This window comes from Oncorhynchus mykiss, chromosome 21, assembly GCF_013265735.2.
Source record: "Oncorhynchus mykiss isolate Arlee chromosome 21, USDA_OmykA_1.1, whole genome shotgun sequence".
In the NCBI taxonomy this organism is placed as follows: Eukaryota; Metazoa; Chordata; class Actinopteri; order Salmoniformes; family Salmonidae; genus Oncorhynchus; species Oncorhynchus mykiss.
The window spans coordinates 15,611,770-15,634,965 of record NC_048585.1 but is presented as its reverse complement, the minus strand read 5'-3'; the positions used below and the strand labels follow the sequence as shown (position 1 = coordinate 15,634,965).

The following is a 23,196-nucleotide window of genomic DNA, read 5'->3' as shown; positions in this document are numbered from 1 at the left end:
GTGGGGATACTGTTCTGTGTGTTTATGTTAGGGTGGTGAGGATACTGTTCTGTGTGTTTATGTTAGGGTGGTGAGGATACTGTTCTGTGTGTTTATGTTAGGGTGTGGGGGCGGTGAGGATACCGTTCTGTGTGTTTATGTTAAGGTGGTGAGGATACTGTTCTGTGTGTTTGTGTTAGGGTGGGGGGGGGGGGGGGGGGGGGGGGGCGGTGAGGATACTGTTCTGTGTGTTTATGTTAGGGCGGTGAGGATACTGTTCTGTGTGTTTATGTTAGGGTGGTGAGGATACTGTTCTGTGTGTTTATGTTAGGGTGGGGGGGCAGTGAGGATACTGTTCTGTGTGTTTATGTTAGGGTGGGGGGGGGGGGCGGTGAGGATACTGTTCTGTGTGTTTGTGTTAGGGTGGTGCGGATACTGTTCTGTGTGTTTGTGTTAGGGTGGTGCGGATACTGTTCTGTGTGTTTATGTTAGGGTGGGGGGGCAGTGAGGATACTGTTCTGTGTGTTTGTGTGAGGGTGGTGAGGATACTGTTCTGTGTGTTTATGTTAGGGTGGGGGGGTGGTGAGGATATTGTTCTGTGTGTTTGTGTTAGGGTGGCGAGGATACTGTTCTGTGTGTTTGTGTTAGGGTGGTGCGGATACTGTTCTGTGTGTTTATGTTAGGGTGGAGGGGTGGTGAGGATACTGTTATGTGTGTTTGTGTGAGGGTGGTGAGGATATTGTTCTGTGTGTTTGTGTTAGGGTGGTGAGGATACTGTTCTGTGTGTTTGTGTTAGAGTGGAGGGGTGGTGAGGATACCGTTCTGTGTGTTTGTGTGAGGGTGGTGAGGATACTGTTCTGTGTGTTTATGTTAGGGTGGGGGGGGGGGCGGAGAGGATACGGTTATGTGTGTTTGTGTGAGGGTGGTGAGGATATTGTTCTGTGTGTTTGTGTTAGGGTGGTGAGGATACTGTTCTGTGTGTTTGTGTTAGGGTGGAGGGGTGGTGAGGATACCGTTCTGTGTGTTTGTGTGAGGGTGGTGAGGATACTGTTCTGTGTGTTTGTGTTTGGGTGGTGAGGATACTGTTCTGTGTGTTTGTGTGAGGGTGGTGAGGATACCGTTCTGTGTGTTTGTGTGAGGGTGGAGGGGTGGTGAGAATACTGTTCTGTGTGTTTGGGTGGTGAGGATACTGTTCTGTGTGTTTGTGTGAGGGTGGTGAGGATACTGTTCTGTGTGTTTGTGTTAGGGTGGTGAGGATATTGTTCTGTGTGTTTGTGTTAGGGTGGAGTGGTGGTGAGGATACTGTTCTGTGTGTTTGTGTGAGGGTGGTGAGGATACTGTTCTGTGTGTTTGTGTGAGGGTGGTGAGGATACTGTTCTGTGTGTTTGTGTTAGGGTGGTGAGAATACTGTTCTGTGTGTTTGTGTTAGGGTGGTGAGGATACTGTTCTGTGTGTTTGTGTGAGGGTGGTGAGGATATTGTTCTGTGTGTTTGTGTTAGGGTGGCGGAATGGTAAGGATACCGTTCTGTGTGTTTGTGTGAGGGTGGTGAGGATACTGTTCTGTGTGTTTGTGTTAGGGTGGTGAGGATACTGTTCTGTGTGTTTGTGTGAGGGTGGTGAGGATATTGTTCTGTGTGTTTGTGTTAGGGTGGTGAGGATACTGTTCTGTGTGTTTGTGTTAGGGTGGTGAGGATACTGTTCTGTGTGTTTGTGTGAGGGTGGTGAGGATATTGTTCTGTGTGTTTGTGTTAGGGTGGCGGAATGGTAAGGATACCGTTCTGTGTGTTTGTGTGAGGGTGGTGAGGATACTGTTCTGTGTGTTTGTGTGAGGGTGGTGAGGATACTGTTCTGTGTGTTTGTGCGAGGGTGGTGAGGATACTGTTCTGTGTGTTTGTGTTAGGGTGGTGAGGATACTGTTCTGTGTGTTTGTGTTATGGTGGTGAGGATATTGTTCTGTGTGTTTGAGTTAGGGTGGAGGGGTGGTGAGGATACTGTTCTGTGTGTTTGTGTGAGGGTGGTGAGGATACTGTTCTGTGTGTTTGTGTTTGGGTGGTGAGGATAGTGTTCTGTGTGTTTGTGTGAGGGTGGTGAGGATATTGTTCTGTGTGTTTGTGTTAGGGTGGTGAGGATACTGTTCTGTGTGTTTGTGTGAGGGTGGTGAGGATACTGTTCTGTGTGTTTGTGTTTGGGTGGTGAGGATAGTGTTCTGTGTGTTTGTGTGAGGGTGGTGAGGATATTGTTCTGTGTGTTTGTGTTAGGGTGGAGGGGTGGTAAGGATACCGTTCTGTGTGTTTGTGTGAGGGTGGTGAGGATACTGTTCTGTGTGTTTGTGTTTGGGTGGTGAGGATACTGTTCTGTGTGTTTGTATGAGGGTGGTGAGGATACTGTTCTGTGTGTTTGTGTTTGGGTGGTGAGGATACTGTTCCTTGTGTTTGTGTTTGGGTGGTGAGGATAGTGTTCCTTGTGTTTGTGTTTGGGTGGTGAGGATAGTGTTCTGTGTGTTTGTGTGAGGGTGGTGAGGATACTGTTCTGTGTGTTTGTGTGAGGGTGGTGAGGATATTGTTCTGTGTGTTTGTGTTAGGGTGGAGGGGTGGTAAGGATACCGTTCTGTGTGTTTGTGTGAGGGTGGTGAGGATACTGTTCTGTGTGTTTGTGTTAGGGTGGAGGGGTGGTAAGGATACCGTTCTGTGTGTTTGTGTGAGGGTGGTGAGGATACTGTTCCTTGTGTTTGTGTTTGGGTGGTGAGGATACTGTTCCTTGTGTTTGTGTTTGGGTGGTGAGGATAGTGTTCTGTGTGTTTGTGTGAGGGTGGTGAGGATACTGTTCTGTGTGTTTGTGTTAGGGTGGTGAGGATACTGTTCTGTGTGTTTGTGTGAGGGTGGTGAGGATACTGTTCTGTGTGTTTGTGTGAGGGTGGTGAGGATACTGTTCTGTGTGTTTGTGTTAGGGTGGAGGGGTGGTAAGGATACCGTTCTGTGTGTTTGTGTGAGGGTGGTGAGGATACTGTTCTGTGTGAGGGTGGTGAGGATACTGTTCTGTGTGACCTGGTAAAGTCCTCCTCATCCTCTCTCTTCTGTCGGAGCTGTCTGGGCTGGGCCATGTTAGCCCAGTTGGGGAGAGACTGGAGCAGTCGGCTGATGTCCTCGTCCTTAGACCACGACGCACTGATGGTCAGCTTCTCCTCACACTGGACTATGCCCCTGGGACACACAGGACAGAGAGAGATCATGAACTGTACAGTACAGACAGACAGCATAGCATGAGGGTGGATGAGGACAGATTGCCTGCATGAGGATAACTGCTTAGCTGGATCAGTGCTTGAGTCCACAGAACCACCCATAGACACACAGCAGGCAGCTGAGGCACAGTGTTTACACACCCATAGAGGGAGTAACACCTGGTCAGGTGAGAGGAGAGGTAGAGGGGTAGAGGAGAGGTAGAGGATGGAGAGGTAGAGGATGGAGGGGTAGAGGATGGAGGGGTAGAGGAGAGGTAGAGGATGGAGGGGTAGAGGAGAGGTAGAGGATGGAGGGGTAGAGGAGAGGTAGAGGATGGAGGGGTAGAGGAGAGGTAGAGGATGGAGGGGTAGAGGAGAGGTAGAGGATGGAGGGGTAGAGGAGAGGTAGAGGATGAGAGGTAGAGGATGGAGGGGTAGAGGAGAGGTAGAGGATGGAGGGGTAGAGGAGAGGTAGAGGATGGAGGGGTAGAGGAGAGGTAGAGGATGGAGGGGTAGAGGAGAGGTAGAGGATGGAGGGGTAGGGGAGAGGTAGAGGGTGGAGGGGTAGAGGATGGAGGGGTAGAGGAGAGGTAGAGGATGGAGAGGTAGAGGATGGAGGGGTAGAGGACGGAGGGGTAGAGGAGAGGTAGAGGATGGAGGGGTAGAGGATGATGGGGTAGAGGAGAGGTAGAGGATGGAGGGGTAGAGGATGGAGGGGTAGAGGACAGAGGGGTAGAGGACAGAGGGGTAGAGGACAGAGGGGTAGAGGAAAGGTAGAGGGGTGGAGGGGTGGAGGATGGAGGGGTAGAGGAGAGGTAGAGGATGGAGGGGTAGAGGAAAGGTAGAGGGGTGGAGGGGTAGAGGAGAGGTAGAGGATGGAGGGGTAGAGAATGGAGGGGTAGAGAATGGAGGGGTAGAGGATGGAGGGGTAGAGAATGGAGGGGTAGAGGATGGAGGGGTAGAGGATGGAGGGGTAGAGGAGAGGTAGAGGAAAGGTAGAGGGTGGAGGGGTAGAGGATGGAGGGGTAGAGAATGGAGGGGTAGAGGATGGAGGGGTAGAGAATGGAGGGGTAGAGGATGGAGGGGTAGAGGAAAGGTAGAGGGGTGGAGGGGTAAAGGATGGAGGGGTAGAGGATGGAGGGGTAGAGGATGGAGGGGTAGAGGATGGAGGGCTAGAGGATGGAGGGGTAGAGGAGGGGAGGCAGAGCGCTGGGTCTCCATCTGTACAGAGGTCAGCCTAAATCTCTCTGGGGTTCAGCCAGATGAAGACAAGCACAGCAGAGGTGTGAGCGTGTGTCAGAGAGAGAGAGCACTGCTGAAGCACAATATACCCTCAAGCAGAACAAATTGAGTGAAATGACATTGTGTTTCTATACCTTCTAGCAAGGAAGAGAGGAACCACTTTCCTCAGTACAAGACCTCCATGTACTCCTTCAGCTGGTCTTGAGTCAGTCTAACTCTTACCTGTACGAGGTGTTGCAGACCTCCTTGTACTCCTTCAGCTGGTCCTGAGTCAGTCTAACTCTTACCTGTACGAGGTGTTGCAGACCTCCTTGTACTCCTTCAGCTGGTCCTGAGTCAGTCTAACTCTTACCTGTACGAGGTGTTGCAGACCTCCTTGTTCTCCTTCAGCTGGTCCTGAGTTAGTCTAACTCTTACCTGTACGAGGTGTTGCAGACCTCCTTGTTCTCGTTCAGCTGGTCCTGAGTCAGTCTAACTCTTACCTGTACGAGGTGTTGCAGACCTCCTTGTACTCCTTCAGCTGGTCCTGAGTCAGTCTAACTCTTACCTGTACGAGGTGTTGCAGACCTCCTTGTTCTCGTTCAGCTGGTCCTGAGTCAGTCTAACTCTTACCTGTACGAGGTGTTGCAGACCTCCTTGTTCTCCTTCAGCTGGTCCTGAGTCAGTCTAACTCTTACCTGTACGAGGTGTTGCAGACCTCCTTGTTCTCGTTCAGCTGGTCCTGAGTCAGTCTAACTCTTACCTGTACGAGGTGTTGCAGACCTTCTTGTTCTCGTTCAGCTGGTCCTGAGTCAGTCTAACTCTTACCTGTACGAGGTGTTGCAGACCTCCTTGTTCTCGTTCAGCTGGTCCTGAGTCAGTCTAACTCTTACCTGTACGAGGTGTTGCAGACCTCCTTGTTCTCGTTCAGCTGGTCCTGAGTCAGTCTAACTCTTACCTGTACGAGGTGTTGCAGACCTCCTTGTACTCCTTCAGCTTGTCACAGACCATCTCCAGGAACTGGTTGGAGTAGGCACTCAGGTCCTGCATCAGAGTCATCAGGTCCTGGATGGACTTCTCCACGACTACTGTGCTCTGGAGAGGACACACAAATACAGGCTTAACACATTCAGAATGATACATGAAATGGTTCATTCCAGGCAGAAATAATCAAGCCCCTTACATGGAGAGAGGTAGAGAATATGTTTCATCTGTTAATACTTAGACACTAGTGAAACTATGTTTTGTTCTTTGTTCTCATTATAAAAAAGAAGGCAGTTGAAATTATATATCAAATAAATAAATAAATATGAAACATATTGTGGTATGACGATGTGAAAGAGTCCTAACCTCATCCCACATAACGTTTTTCATTTCAACCACAAAACTGTCACTGTTGCCTCAGCTCTGAGCCCAGTGATCCTTGTAATTCAGCCACTCCCTTGTCCTCCCTTAACCACGAAACATATCACTGAGTCCCAAATGACACCCTATTCTCTATATAGTGCACTACTTTTGACCAGGTCCCAGGGCTTTGGACAAAAGTAGTACACTATACAGGGAATATGGTGCAATTTGGGACGCAGGATCTCCTTACAGCCACTAGAAGGAGAGCAGATGAAGTCTCCTGAAGCAGTGTAACACCAGTGTTGAGGAGTGGGACTGTCAAGTCTCTCCTGTCCGATGTGCAAAGCCGTCAGCAGGCAACCAATCTAATACAATGACTATATTCTCCTGTCAGGGACTGGATGCTGTTGGGAGCTTGTCATTGTCAACGATATACCACCATGTCAGAGGAGTGGCAGGAGGTGTGTGTGTGTGTGAGAGAGAGATCAGGTGAGTGTGTGTGTGTGTATGTGTGTGTGTGTGTGTGTGTGTGTGTGTGAGAGAGAGAGAAAGAGAGATCGTGTGTGTGTGTGTGTGTGTAGCTGTGTACCTATGCCTACACGCATGACAAGATCCCCAGTGAGCTCAGACAAAACTACAGTCATGACAGGTTAGCCAGTGTAGCGTAACAAATAGCAGGACGGAAGCAGACACTTCAATACACACACATACACACACACACACACCTAACTTGACACCACTGCCACAGACCTACACTACATGACCAGAAATATTTGGACACCTGCTGGTCGAACATGGGCGGTGAGGATACTGTTCTGTGTGAGGGTGGTGAGGATACTGTTCTGTGTGTTTGTGTGAGGCTGGTGAGGATACTGTTCTGTGTGTTTTTCAAAAGGGGAGACACTCTACACCCAAACTGCTACAGACCTATATCTATCCTACCCTGCCTTTCTAAGGTCTTCGAAAGCCAAGTTAACAAACAGATTACTGACCATTTCCAATCCCACCACACCTTCTCCGCTATGCAACCTGGTTTCCGAGCTGGTCATGGGTGCACCTCAGCCACGCTCAAGGTCCTAAATGATATCATAACCGCCATCGATAAGAGACATTACTGTGCAGCCGTATTCATCGACCTGGCCAAGCCTTTCGACTCTGTCAATCACCACATTCTTATCAACAGCCTTGGTTTCTCAAATGATTGCCTCGTCTGGTTCACCAACTACTTCTCTGATAGAGTTCAGTGTGTCAAATCGGAGGGCCTGTTGTCCGGACCTCTGTCAGTCTCTATGGGGGTGCCACAGGGTTCAATTCTCGGGCCGACTCTCTTTTCTGTATACATCAATGATGTCTCTCTTGCTGCTGGTGATTCCCTGATCCACCTCTACGCAGCCGACACCATTCTGTATACTTCTGGCCCTTCTTTGGACACTGTGTTAACTAACCTCCAGACAAGCTTCAATGCCATACAACTCTCCTTCGTGGCCTCCTACTGCTCTTAAACGCAGGGGAAACTAAATGCATGCTATTCAACCGATCACTGCCCGCACCTGCCCTCCCGTCCAGCATCACTACTCTGGACGGTTCTGACTTAATGTACGTGGACAACTACAAATACCAAGGTGTCTGGTTAGACTGTAAACTCTCCTTCCAGACTCACATTAAGCATCTCCAATCCAAAATTAAATCTAGAATTGGCTTCCTATATCGCAACAAAGCATCCTTCACTCATGCTGCCAAACATACCCTTGTAAAACTGACCATCCTACCGATCTTCGACTTCGGCGATGTCATCTATAAAATAGCCTCCAACACTTTACTCAACAAATTGGATGCAGTCTATCACAGTGCCATCTGTTTTGTCACCAAAGCCCCATATACTACCCACCACTGCGACCTGTATGATCTCATTGGCTGGCCATTGCTTCATTCACGTCGCCAAGCCCACTGGCTCCAGGTGATCTACAAGTCTCTGCTAGGAGTGGTCATTCTTTGACTCACTATGTTCATGAAACACTAAAATCATGACTCTTAAGGAGTCAGAGTACAGTTTGTATACAGATGCTTGTATTTGTACACACATACTATTGGGAGTGGATGTGTATACTAGTGGCAGTATGTGCAGTCATCAGAACACCCGTTTCCCTGGCTACTGGTGAACAGTGAGGAACAACTATCATCTTTCCTCTTATTTAAATTATTAACTTATTTTTCCTCCCTCACTATTTTCTATAATGTCCATTCATTTCATCTGGTATTTTATCAATACAAATGTATTTCTTAGCGTGTGAGTTGTTTCTACGGGTCAGACCAAGACAAAGTGTGTTTGATTCAAATAAAGACTGATACTAGTGCACACAGTGGAGTGATCCATTGAAACTCACTAGCATTAGCCACAGCAGTGCTAACCGCTAGTTTAGAAGTAGCACAGTGTTTCAAAGCGTGTAAGTAGCAGCAGCAGTGTTGGTTAGCAGTGGCAGCTGGCTGTACCAACTCTTACACTGTTGAAGATGTCCAGCTGTGGCAGCGTGTAGTCAGCAGGGAACAGCAGTGGCCTGAACAGGGCAGTTACTGATTAAAGGGACTACTGGCTGGCCCCCTGGTCCCTCTCCCTGCTGGGGGGTAATGATCTGTAGCGCTGCCCATACCCAGAGTTCCACAAGGCTGGTCCCTGTCATGAAACTCCGCCAGGGGACCCCCCAGTCCCATTGCCCACGGCCCCCTGCCAGCCTGTCGGAGGAGAGCAGGGACCCATTCACTCAGCAGGGGAGGGCTGGAACTTCTAGACACAAGCAGACGTACAGGCACGTGCACTGTCGAACACACACACAGTACACACACAGTACACACACAGTACACACACACAGTACAAACACAGTTCACACACAGTACACACACAGTACACACACAGTACGTACACACACAGTCCAGAACCCCCAGTGAGTGTGTGATGGAGCCAGGAAGAGGACTTTCTCTATTTGTCATCACAGAGACGATGGAAGGAGTCGCTGTGAGAGCCAAGGAGATGATGGCCATCCTGGTATTGAGTAAGAACTAAAGCCAACTCCAATGAATCAGCCATACAACTGTTAGCTTTCACTTTCAAATCACCTTCAGTTGCTAAAAAACTTAAAAGAATGATGAACGATGAAATCTTCCCCTTTTGACCTCTCTCTTTCTTTCTTTCTTTTTCTCTCTTTCCTTGGTGTTTAAACACTAAGTCCACTATTCTTTCTCTCTCCTACTATGAGTTAGTGAGGCTGGATATCAGCAGGTCAGGAATGGTAAACAATGGATCCCAGATCCATTACTCCTGGAACAAATGCTCTGGCTCTTCTTGCCTTGTCTAATTCTGCTCATTTAACATAGCCATTCGTCTTTGCAGCAGAAATCATTAGACAGTCATCAAGGGCCGCAGATTGAGAGAAGGAGAGAGAGAGAGAGAGAGAGAGAGAGAGAGCGCGAGAGGGACGAAGGGCGAGAGAAGGAGGGAGAGAGAGAGAGAGGGACGAAGGGCGAGAGAAGGAGAGAGAGAGAGAGAGAGAGAGAGAGAGAGAGAGAGAGCGCGAGAGGGACGAAGGGCGAGAGAAGGAGAGAGAGAGAGAGAGAGACGAAGGGCGAGAGAAGGAGAGAGAGAGCGCGAGAGAAGGAGAGAGAGAGAGAGAGAGAGAGAGCGAGCGCGAGAGGGACGAAGGGCGAGAGAGACAGGGAAAGAGAGAGAGAATTCTGACAACAGTGGTTTTGACAACAGTGGGACCTCTCCATCTTATTTAACGGTTACACAAGGAGGAGACGAAATGCATTCTGGGGGCTGGTGAAACTTTTCCCATGAGACAACTTTATTGACAACTCCCTCTCTTTCCACAAACACTCTAGCTTTAAGCAACAGACTCACAGTCACACTCTCTAGTAGTCCTCTATAAAATGCATTAAAACCAGAGCACACACACACACAGTGAAACATGGCTGACTTGCACTTTGTACTTCCTTTTGTTCTATTTTGTGTCGGAGCCTAGCTGAAAGCAAATTTAATTGAGGCCGGCGATACACAAAATGGGTCTAGAAATTCAGCAATTTAACAGCATAAATTCCATCAGAGTGTGAAAGGCCCCATCTCTGAGAGCTAATGATGAAAAGAGTGCACAGTGAGCACTCAGACTGTCGTGTCATTGGCTGCCGTCGTTAATGCAGTGGTATCGCCATAGAAATGCCTGAGCAGGTGATAATAGCAGTTATTAGAGTTGTAAACACTCCTGAATACAGGCGAGAGCAGGGGAGGTATCCGGTGTAAGTGGCGGGATGTGTTCTTGATGACTTTGAAGCTCTAGTGTGATAATAGTACACCAGTCATCTTCCTATAAAGAGACTGATCTAAGGAACAGTTTCTCTCATTCCTCTCACTGATTGTGATGATAGAGGACATATTGAGCATTTTTGGACCTTGAGTGCATCAGAGTGTCCTGAGTGAAATAGCGAAAGGAACTTAAAGCTGCCATGATGCACACTGGTCAAAAACTGGTAGAATCAACGTTGTTTCAATGTAATCTCAACCCCAAAAAATATAATTGATGACGTTGAATCAACGCGGAAAACAGATTGGATGAGAAAAAAGTCCCAACTTTTAACATAAATCCAATGAGATGGTGATATTTTTGGTTGATTTCACATTGAATTCACGTTAGTTGACAACTCAACCAAATGTAAATCAAAACTAGACGTTGAACTGCCGTCTGTGCCCAGTGGATGCTCTCTATTGAATGGTCCACTACTAGGCCTTGCCATATTGCTGAAACTGTAGAATTTATCAAATGAAATGGTATTAAATGTACAGACTGAATTGACATGGAAACTATCCCTAATCTTCTACCCCTGTACTGCTGTCCTGTCTCTGTTACGAACAGATCCACACATTCAAGGTCCTGGAGAGGGGTCTGGAGAGGGCTGTAAAGGGGCTCAGTCGTGCCCCTGAAACGGGTCAGGGGTTTCCCCATTAATCGAGGGGCGTCCCCCATGGATCGAGAGGGCCAGAGCATTTAACCCCGTGCGTTCCGCCACGTCACTCTCATCACTGACCCAAAACCGCTGACTCCTGTGTCGGCTGTGACTCGTGTCACCCCACATTCAAGTCTGCAGGGCAGGGTACTACAAACACAAATAACATGCTCATACACACACACACACACACACACACACACACACTGAAGTAGCAGAAGCATGTGGGCCGTCCGGCGTGTGCAGAGGGAGTCTCAGAGGCGTGAGGCCATGCTGACGTTGATGAATGATCTGCCAGACGCTGTCCTACTCATGTGTGACTCCCCTTTACCCCAGTGAGGGAGGGCTGTGTGTTTGGTTATGAAAGGGTAGATTCTCTTTGTAAAAGTGTTTGTTCCAGTGTGTGTGGGAGGGGGGGTGGGGGGGGGTTGTGCGCATGCATATGTGTGTGTGTGTGTGTGTGTAAGGATGTAAAAGAGTTGATTATCTTTCTATGTGTGTTTGTTCCAGTGTGTGTGTAAGGTAGTAAAATAGTTGATTATCTTTCTGTGTGTGTTTGTTCCAGTGTGCATGTATGCGTGCTGGTGTGCGTGTGTTCACGCAGTAAATTGTAAATAACACATGCAGTAGTTCTGCAAACAAACCTTGGCTGGATGGCATTAGACATGTTAGGCCCTGCTTCAATCTAAATGGAAATATAAACTTTATCTCTCTCCCTCCCTCCTGTTTGAGGATTGGTGTTCACTTCATAGGAACGATTCAGTGTTTGTGTCCAAATGGCACCCTAACCCCTACATAGTGCACTACTTTTGACCAGAACGCTATGAGCCCTGGTCAAAAGTAGTGCAATATAATAGGAATAGGGCACCATTTAAGATGTAAACAGTCACATGACAATGAAATGTCACTAAAAAAAAGCTTCTTCTCGAGGCCTCTTCATAGAAGAGTGGAAAACACCTATCACAAGCTGTCACCTCCGATCACGTCAAATCAAAGGCCTCTCTGGTGAGTTAAAGTGCAGATCACAGCCAATCAGCACCCGCTGTTAGTGTTTACATCAGTGAATGCATCCAACCAACTACTTCTCTAATGGAATGATGCACAAATTGAGAGCGGAATGTCATAGTTCCTCACAGAGAGATGCTTATGTACAACCCCTGGAAAAAGAGCAGCATGTATTGTGGTCTTATTCACATACAGTATCATGCACAATGAACTAATGAAAGGGTTTGGATAATGTATGGGTCAAGCCGACAGCATGTGCACAGTAGGGTTGAATATTTCCCCGGTATTTTACAAAATGTTCCAACCCAAGAACAAATCACTTTTCTCCAGGGTAACACCGGTATTTCCCACCACAACCGGAAGTGACATTTAAAAAGCATAGAAAACATATACATGTATGGATTTGATTAGAGGTTTGATCGGTAACAAAGTTCAAGCCTTATGCTACCGGAGTCTGATGAGCCATACATTAAAGACATTTTATGATCCATCGCCCAACGATTGTGCCATTATCCAATACAGAGCCTGATATATAGGCTACCACACATTATGCCTGACAGAAAAACACAAAATTCTATAATGTGGACTGCAGTCTATTACTGTATTGTATTGAATGATACTGTATTACATGGACTAGCTTTACAGACATTGTTCAAACCATGAAGCTGGGAGAGAACATGCTATGCTGGTGCAGGATACGGGGCCTACAAAGTGACTATTACAGGCAAGAAAATATAAAAGGGTATATTTTCAATGTTTAGAATTAGTAGGCTGATGGGGCGGCAGGGTAGCCTAGTGGTTAGAGCGTTGGACTAGTAACCAAAAAGTTGCAAGTTCAAATCCCCCAGCTGACAAGGTACAAATCTGTCATTCTGCCCTGAATAGGCAGTTAACCCACTGTTCCTTGACCTTAAATAAAGGTTAAATAAAAAATATATATAGGCTACCTTTTATAATATTTCCCGTAATGTTGTGTGCGTACTAGCCTACCTCCTCTACCTATTGTCACTTCATTCCCACCATTCCCACTCCCTCGCCATCAACAGTTAAATGAAATACGTTTCTAGGACAGCATGAGCTAAGGAGAGAAGCCAGCGGAGTGCAGGGGCATTCTGCCCAAGAGACAAAGGCAGTAAGTTTGAAGCTTACGCATAACCCATCATTCATTAGCTAAATAGAAGGCTAATACAGCATTGCATTAATTACCTGAAAGAGGTCAGAGAACACATTGATATATTGAGATATATACAGTGGCATGAAAAAGTATGCGAACCCTTTGAAATGACCTGGATTTCTCAACAAACACAGTCTGCTTAAACTAATAACACACAACCAATTCTATGTTTTCATGTCTTTACTGAACACACCGTGTAAACATTCACAGTGCAGGGTGGGAAAAGTATGTGAACCCTTGGATTTAATAACTGGTTGACCCTCCTTCGGCAGCAACAACCTCAACCAAACATTTTCTGTAGTTGCTGATCAGACCTGCACAACGGTCAGGAGAAATTTTGGACCATTCCTCTTTACAAAACTGTTTCAATTCAGCAATATTCTTGGGATGTCTGGTGTGAACCACTCTCGAGGTCATGCCACACCATCTCGATCGGGTTGAGGTCAGGACTGACTGGGCCACTCCAGAAGGCATATTTTCTTCTGTTGAAGCCATTCTGTTGTTGATTTACTTCTGTGTTTTGGGTCGTAGTACTGTTGCATCACCTAACTTCTGTTGAGCTTCAACTGGTGGACAGATAGCCTTACATTCTTCTGTAAAATGTCTTGAAAAATTTCGGAATTCATTTTTCCTTCGACGATCACAATATGTCCAGGCCCTGAGGCAGCAAAGCAGCCCCAAACCATGATGCTCCTTCCCCCATACTTTACAGTTGGAATGAGGTTTTGATGTTGGTGTGCTGTGCCTTTTTTCTCCACACATAGTGTTGTGTGTTCCTTCCAAACAACTCAACTGTAGTTTCATCTGTTCACAGACTATTTTGCCAGTAGCGCTGTGGAACATCCAGGTGCACTTTTACAACTTCAGAAGCGCAGCAATGTTTTTTTGGGACAGTATTGGCTCCTTCCGTGGTGTCCTCCCTTGAACACCATTCTTGTTTAGTATTTTACGTATCGTAGACTGAGATGTTAGCATGTTCCAGAGATTTCTGTAAGTCTTTAGCTGACACTCTAGGATACTTCATAACCTCACTGAGCATTCTGCGCTGTGCTCTTGCAGTCATCTTTGCGGGACGGCCACTCCTAGGGAGAGTAGCAACAGTGCTGAACTTTCTCCATTTATAGACAATGTGTCTTATTGTGGACTGATGAACATCAAGGCTTTTAAGAGATATTTTGTAAACCTTTCCAGCTTTATGCAAGTCAACAATTCTTAATCTTAGGTCTTCTGAGATGTACTTTATTCAAGGCATGGTTCACATCAGGCAATACTTCTTGCAAATAGCAAACTAAAATGTAGTGAGTGTTTTTTATAGGGCAAGGCAGCCCTAACCAACATCTCCAATCTCGTCTCATTGATAGGACTTTTGGAGAAGTCATTAGCCTAGGGTTCACATACTTGTGAATGTTTAAATGACATGAATGTTGAATGTTTAAATGACAATAATTTGTATGTTATTAGTTTAAGCACACTGTGTTTGTCTATTGTTGTGACTTAGATGAAGATCAGATCAAATTGTATGACCAATTTATGCAGAAATCCAGGTAATTCCAAAGGGTTCACATACTTTTTCTTGCCACTGTATACAGTGCATTTGTACTGTATTCAGACCCCTTGACTTTTTCCACATTTTGTTACATTACAGCCTTATTCTAACATTATTATTATTATTTAAATGTCCTCAATCTAAACACAGTACCCCATAATGACAGAGTGAACAAAAAAAAAGTCTAAAAACATGTTTTTGCTTCGTCATTTTGGGGTATTGTGTGTAGATTGAAGAGGAGAAAAAAACTATTCAATCCATTTTAGAATAAGGCTGTAACGTAACAAAATGTGGAAAAAGTGAAGGGGTCTGAATACTTTCCGAATGCACTGTGTAGGTGGGTGTGTATATACACTACTGTTCAAAAGTTTGGGGTCACTTGGAAAAATCCTTGTTTTTGAAAGAAAAGCACATTTTTTCTGTCCATTAAAATAACATCAAATTGATCAGAAATACAGTGTAGACATTGTTAATGTTGTAAATGACTACTGTAGCTGGAAACGGCTGATATATTTTGGAATATCTGCATAGGCGTACAGAGGCCCATTATCAGAAACCATCATTCCTGTGTTCCAATAGCACGTTGTATTAGCTAATCCAAGTTTATCATTTTAAAAGGCTAATTGATCATTAGAAAACCCATTTGCAATTATGTTAGCACAGCTGAAAACTGTTGTTCTGATTAAAGAAGCAATAAAACAGGTCCTTCTTTAGACTAGTTAAGTATCTGGAGCATCAGCATTTGAGGGTTCGATTACAGGCTCAAAACTTTCTTCTGAAACTCGTCAGTCTATTCTTGTTCTGAGAAATGAAGGCTCTTCCATGCGAGAAATTGCCAAGAAACTGAAGATCTGGTAGAACGCTGTGTACTACTCCCTTCACAAAAGAGTACAAACTGGCTCTAACCAGAATAAAAAGAGTGGGAGGCCCCGGTGCACAACTGAGCAAAAGGACAAGTACATTAGAGTGTCTAGTTTGAGAAACAGACTCCTCACAAGTCCTCAACTCGCTGCTTCATTAAATAGTAGCCGCAAAACACCAGTCTCAACATCAACAGTGAAGAAGCGACTCCGGGATGCTGGCCTTCTAGGCAGAGTTCCTCTGTCCAGTGTCTGTGTTCTTCTGCCCATCAATCTTTTCTTATTATTGGGCAGTCTGAGATATGACTTTGTATTTGCAACTCTGCCTAGAAGGCCAGCATCCCAGAGTCACCTCTTCACTGTTGACGTTGAGACTGGTGTTTTGCTGTTCTTAACTAACTTGCCTAGTTAAATAAAGCCTCAATTAAAAACATTTAAAAATAACCAGCATGGCTACCCCTTCATTCTGCAGCAAAACGCCATCTCATTTGGTTTGCGCTTAGTGGGACTATCATTTGTCTTTCAACAGGACAATGACCCAACACACATTCCATATGTGTTATTTCATCGTTTTGATGTCTTCACTATTATTCTACAATGTAGAAAATAGTAAAATAAAGAAAACCCCTAGAATGAGTAGGTGTCCAAACGTTTGACTGGTACTGTAGATCTTGAAGATGATTAGGCCTATCTATTTTGGATGCAATTTTAATAGAATTGATGGAGAGAGAGAACGACAGAGTGCTCGCGTGCGCACTGATTTAAAGCAAAGATATTCGAGTGATAGGCTGTTGTAAAACTCTGCAGCAATGATATTCGAGTGATAGGCTGTTGTAAAACTCTGCAGCAATGATATTCGAGTGATAGGCTGTTGTGAAACTCTGCAGCTGCAATTTTGCATCTTTACAATGAAAAAATAAGGTGACCCCCAAAAGCCAGATGGAAATGTGTAAATTAGATACGCATGCAATCCTGATATTAATGTAGCATAAGCTGTGCTGCAGCAAATGTAGTCACACCGTTCACAAGAAAAGAAGTGACCAGGATGAGATGAAACATGCATTGTAAACTGCGTTCCATAAGGAGATGCGAGGTGTCCCCCCACTCGGAGCGGTGATGATTCATCATGCAGATAGCAGAGTAGGCCGTGGTCCATAGAGAACACAGAGACACAGCATATCATTTAACAGGTCTATTTAGCAACATAATATTTATTATCATTTACCGGGTTCTCACTGTTGTTTATCCCGGGAAAAGGGAGTGGGAAATCTGGGGAAATGTCAGAAACCCGGTGTCCGCTATTCAACAGTGCCCAGCTAGACATGCCACATGCAGTAAGATGACAATCTTGTGTATTTGACTGTATCCACAGGGGGGGTCACAACATGAAAGAGCAGAATGCGCTTTGCCAGGGTGGGTTAAAACCCTTATCATCATCACCACCATCGCCTTGGATGCTGTGTGTGCTTATATCACACTCACCTTTTAACAGATGGCTCCCCAACACACACACACACACACACACACACACACACACACACACACACAGAGTTGTGTCTCCGACCCTAACACTAATCCTGAGAATGCTGTGGTTTCCACAGACAGCATTCTGTCAAACCTCGTAATCAACCCTCGCTCCTTTCTCCTCGGGGGGTTACCACGGTGATGGCAGCATCATTACACCCCGGAGGAGGGGAGGCGGCGGAACCTGCCCACAACAAAGCATCACCCATGGCAACAACTGGGTTGGGTTATCAGGTTATAGATGTAGAGATGTTCACTCAGTGGGGTCGTGTGTGTGTGTGTGTACTGTGTACACTGTGTGTGTCTGAAAGTGTCTGTGAGCGTGTGTACTGTGTGTGTTTGTGTACTGTGTGTGTGTGCACTGTGTGCACTGTGGGTGTACTGTGTGTTTGTGTTTGTACTGTGTGTGTGTGTGTGTACGGTGTGTGTTTGTGTACTGTGGGTGTTTGTACTGTGTGTGTTTGTGTACTGTGTGTGTGTGTGTGTGTACTGTGTGTGTGTGTGTACTGTGTGCGTGTACGTTTGTGTACTGTGTACGTTTGTGTACTGTGTGTGTTTGTGTACTGAACCTAGGAAGAAACCTAGAGAGGAACCAGGCTATGAGGGGTGGCCAGTCCTCTTCTGGCTGTACTGGGTGGAGATTATAACAGTACATGGCCAAGATGTACAAATGTTCATAAATGACAAGCATGGTCAAATAATAATAATCACAGTAGTTGTAGAGGGTGCAACAAGTCAGCACCTCAGGAGTAAATGTCAGTTGGCTTTTCAAAGCCGATCCTTAAGAGTATCTCTACCGCTCCTGCTGTCTCTAGAGAGTTGAAAACAGCAGGTCTGGGACAGGTAGCACGTCCGGTGAACACGTCCGGTGAACACGTCCGGTGTGTGTACTGTGTGTGTGTGTACTGTGTATGTGTGTGTACTGTATGTGTGTGTGTACTGTGTGTGTACTGTGTGCACTGTGTGTGTGTGTACTGTGGGTGTGTGTGTGTTGTGTGTGCACTGTGTGTGTGTGTACAGTGGGTGTGTGTGTGTTGTGTGTGTACTGTGGGTGTGTGTGTTGTGTGTTGTGTGTGTGTACTGTGTGTATTGTGTGTGTGTGTGTACTGTGTGTGTACTGTGTGTGTGTGTGTGTGTGTGTGTGTGTGTGTGTGTGTACTGTGTGTGTTTGTGTGTGTGTGTGTAATGTGTGTGTGTAATGTGTGTGTGTGTGTGTACTCCCAAAAAGGTTCCATATGGACCTAATGGAGCACAGAGATGGACCCCCCCACAGAAGGCAATGAAATACATATCACCATGGTGCTAATGAAGATGTACACACACACATCCCTTTCTCTCGCTCCCTCCTTTCTCCTCAGGGGGTTACCACGGTGATGGTCGCATCATTACAGTCTGGAGGAGGGGCGGAGGTGGAACCCGCCCACTCAAAGCATCACCCATGGCAACCACTGAGTTGGGTGATAAGGTTATAGATGGAGATGTTCACTCAGCGGGGTCGTGTGTGTGTGTACGTACGTGTGTGTGTGTGTGTGAGAGAGAGAGAGAGCGAGAGAGTGTGTGTGTGTGTGTACTATGGGTGTCTGAAAGTGTCTGTGAGCGTGTGTACTGTGTGTGTTTGTGTACTGTGTGTGTGTGCACTGTGTGCACTGTGGGTGTACTGTGTGTTTGTGTTTGTACTGTGTGTGTGTGTGTGTACGGTGTGTGTTTGTGTACTGTGGGTGTTTGTACTGTGTGTGTTTGTGTACTGTGTGTGTGTGTGTGTGTACTGTGTGTGTGTGTGTACTGTGTGCGTGTACGTTTGTGTACTGTGCACGTTTGTGTACTGTGTGTGTTTGTGTACTGAACCTAGGAAGAAACCTAGAGAGGAACCAGGCTATGAGGGGTGGCCAGTCCTCTTCTGGCTGTACTGGGTGGAGATTATAACAGTACATGGCCAAGATGTACAAATGTTCATAAATGACAAGCATGGTCAAATAATAATAATCACAGTAGTTGTAGAGGGTGCAACAAGTCAGCACCTCAGGAGTAAATGTCAGTTGGCTTTTCAAAGCCGATCCTTAAGAGTATCTCTACCGCTCCTGCTGTCTCTAGAGAGTTGAAAACAGCAGGTCTGGGACAGGTAGCACGTCCGGTGAACACGTCCGGTGAACACGTCCGGTGTGTGTACTGTGTGTGTGTGTACTGTGTATGTGTGTGTACTGTATGTGTGTGTGTACTGTGTGTGTACTGTGTGCACTGTGTGTGTGTGTACTGTGGGTGTGTGTGTGTTGTGTGTGCACTGTGTGTGTGTGTACAGTGGGTGTGTGTGTGTTGTGTGTGTACTGTGGGTGTGTGTGTTGTGTGTTGTGTGTGTGTACTGTGTGTATTGTGTGTGTGTGTGTACTGTGTGTGTACTGTGTGTGTGTGTACTGTGTGTGTGTGTGTGTGTGTGTGTGTGTGTGTGTGTGTGTACTGTGTGTGTTTGTGTGTGTGTGTGTAATGTGTGTGTGTAATGTGTGTGTGTGTGTGTACTCCCAAAAAGGTTCCATATGGACCTAATGGAGCACAGAGATGGACCCCCCCACAGAAGGCAATGAAATACATATCACCATGGTGCTAATGAAGATGTACACACACACATCCCTTTCTCTCGCTCCCTCCTTTCTCCTCAGGGGGTTACCACGGTGATGGTCGCATCATTACAGTCTGGAGGAGGGGCGGAGGTGGAACCCGCCCACTCAAAGCATCACCCATGGCAACCACTGAGTTGGGTGATAAGGTTATAGATGGAGATGTTCACTCAGCGGGGTCGTGTGTGTGTGTACGTACGTGTGTGTGTGTGTGTGAGAGAGAGAGAGAGCGAGAGAGTGTGTGTGTGTGTGTACTATGGGTGTCTGTAAGTGTACAATGAGATTCATTATCATAGCACCACACACATCGTGTTATTTTTCATCAAACTTCTCATTCAAGCCACATGACAGCTGGATCTTGTATCATGGGCTCAAAGTATACTCCCTTTTCCTTCAAACCAGGAGACCGTTTTCAACAGGTCTGACATTCCAACTTCCTGCTCCTCTTTCCTCAGACAGACAGTAGTGTTATCTGTCCCAACACACACTATCCTTCAGCAGTCACACTGCTAGGAGCCGGTCCGTCTCTCTCCCTCTCTCTCTAGATATACTGTAAAAGGGATTTTAGGTACAGACCAAATCGTAGAAATTAATTCATTTTGATAAGGTGCAAAATCAACATTTTTAACAGCTGTAAAATTGTCAACGAGGTGGTTAGGCTCAATCTGTTTAATGACAGATAAAGGAGCGATGCATCCCAAACAACATGTGGGTTGAATCACATCTAAATGGATTGTTATAATGCATAAGACCCTAGAAAGTTGGGCGTTCCACCATATTGTTTTTTACGGTGGAATCTCATTTAGTCGTAAACACCAGAATAACTTGAGTTTACTAGTGTGTGTGTTTATAGGGAAACCTGTGGGGTTTGTGTGTTTATAGGGAAACCTGTGGTGTGTGTGTTTATAGGGAAACCTGTGGGGTTTGTGTGTTTGTAGGTAAACCTGTGGGGTTTGTGTGTTTGTAGGTAAACCTGTGGTGTGTGTGTGTTTTCGGGAAACTTGTGGTGTGTGTGTGTTTATAGGTAAAACTGTGGTGTGTGTGTGTGTTTATAGGTAAACCTGTGGTGTGTGTGTGTTTATAGGTAAACCTGTGGTGTGTGTGTTTGTAGGTAAACCTGTGGTGTGTGTGTGTTTATAGGTAAACCTGTGGGGTGTGTGTGTTTATAGGTAAACCTGTGGGGTGTGTGTGTTTATAGGTAAACCTGTGGTGTGTGTGTGTTTATAGGTAAACCTGTGGTGTGTGTGTGTGTTTATAGGTAAACCTGTGGTGTGTGTGTGTTTATAGGTAAACCTGTGGTGTGTGTGTGTGTTTATAGGTAAACCTGTGGTGTGTGTGTTTATAGGTAAACCTGTGGGGTGTGTGTGTTTATAGGTAAATCTGTGTCCACAGTTTTGTGTTGAGCATGTGTCTGAGAATGTAAAATATATCAAATGTGTGGATCCACGTGTGTGTCCAATGTGTGTGTGCATCCACCCAGGCTGTCTCCCCACCTTCGTCCTGTGCTCTCTCAGACACCCAGAGGAGTCCTGTGGTCCCAATCACACATCAACACAATGCAGCTAACTGGGGATTGTTCTGTGATTGCCTGTTGTTGTCCCCCCGGCCATGAGAGGCACTTCATAATGGGCTTCCCAACCCACCACCGCAGGAGCCAATCAGCAGGCAGCTGATAAACACATCAACAAACACACCGAATAAAAAGGTCAGTGTCATTAGACAACCGTTTGTGGGGGTGGCAGGGTGGGAAGGTGGGATAGTGTGTGTGTGTGTGCATGTAAATAAGCAGAGGGAAATTAAAAAGGTCAAATTCATTAGCAGACCATTGGCATATGAACACATCTGTAATTCAGGGTGCACTCCGGCAAATGACGTGGCTACAGATGTAATCAGCGTTCCATCCAGCCCCAGTCAAGAGGTTAACACAAACACCCTTCAATGGATACATTACTGGGCTGTGTCCCAAAATGGCCTTCTATTCCCTATACAGTGCACTACTCATCACCAGAACCCTATAGGTGCTGGTCAAAAGAAGTGCACTATGTAGGGAATAGGCTGGCTGGTAACGAATCTGAACGGCACTTAACATCCCACAGTGAACAAACAGCTTGGATTGGTTGTTTAATGTGATTATGGCTTTGGTTTGGCCTTGGCTTGTACAGAATCCACACACACACACACAGAGTCAGGAGACATGGACATAACGTCTCAACAGGACAACAGGAGACATGGACATAATGTCACAACAGGAGACATGGACATAACGTCTCAACAGGAGACATGGACATAACGTCACAACAGGACAACAGGAGACATGGACATAATGTCACAACAGGAGACATGGACATAATGTCACAGCAGGAGACATGGACATAATGTCACAGCAGGAGACATGGACATAATGTCACAGCAGGAGACATGGACATAATGTCACAACAGGAGACATGGACATAACGTCTCAACAGGAGACATGGACATAACGTCTCAACAGGAGACATGGACATAATGTCTCAACAGGAGACATGGACATAATGTCTCAACAGGAGACATGGACATAATGTCACAGCAGGAGACATGGACATAACGTCACAACAGGAGACATGGACATAATGTCACAACAGGACAACAGGAGACATGGACATAACGTCTCAACAGGAGACATGGACATAATGTCTCAACAGGAGACATTGACATAATGTCTCAACAGGAGACATGGACATAATGTCACAGCAGGAGACATGGACATAACGTCACAACAGGAGACATGGACATAATGTCACAACAGGACAACAGGAGACATGGACATAACGTCACAACAGGAGACATGGACATAACGTCACAGCAGGAGACATGGACATAATGTCACAGCAGGAGACATGGACATAACGTCACAACAGGAGACATGGACATAACGTCACAACAGGAGACATGGACATAATGTCACAGCAGGAGACATGGACATAACGTCACAACAGGAGACATGGACATAATGTCACAACAGGACAACAGGAGACATGGACATAACGTCACAACAGGAGACATGGACATAACGTCTCAACAGGAGACATGGACATAACGTCTCAACAGGAGACATGGACATAACGTCACAACAGGACAACAGGAGACATGGACATAATGTCACAACAGGAGACATGGACATAACGTCACAACAGGAGACATGGACATAATGTCACAACAGGAGACATGGACATAACGTCACAACAGGACAACAGGAGACATGGACATAACGTCACAACAGGAGACATAGACATAATGTCACAACAGGAGACATGGACATAATGTCACAACAGGAGACATGGACATAACGTCACAACAGGACAACAGGAGACATGGACATAATGTCACAACAGGAGACATGGACATAACGTCACAACAGGAGACATGGACATAATGTCACAACAGGAGACATGGACATAATGTCACAACAGGACAACAGGAGACATGGACATAACGTCACAACAGGACAACAGGAGACATGGACATAACGTCACAACAGGACAACAGGAGACATGGACATAACGTCACAACAGGAGACATGGACATAACGTCTCAACAGGAGACATGGACATAACGTCACAACAGGAGACATGGACATAACGTCACAACAGGAGACATGGACATAACGTTACAACAGGACAACAGGAGACATGGACATAACGTCACAACAGGAGACATGGACATAACGTCACAACAGGACAACA

At 46.0% G+C, this 23,196-nt stretch overlaps 1 protein-coding gene across 1 annotated transcript in view; it reads right to left on the bottom strand.

Annotated features, from left to right (window-relative positions):
• LOC110499821 (exocyst complex component 4) overlaps window positions 1–23,196 on the bottom strand; it is a 237,494-nt gene that overhangs the window by 65,072 nt on the left and 149,226 nt on the right. Inside the window, exons 12-13 of the mRNA XM_036957071.1 lie at window positions 5,376–5,512; window positions 3,024–3,179 (exon numbers count right to left, since the gene is read on the bottom strand). Coding sequence (XP_036812966.1) covers window positions 3,024–3,179; window positions 5,376–5,512 — 293 coding nt within the window. The remainder of the gene's footprint in view (window positions 1–3,023; window positions 3,180–5,375; window positions 5,513–23,196) is intronic.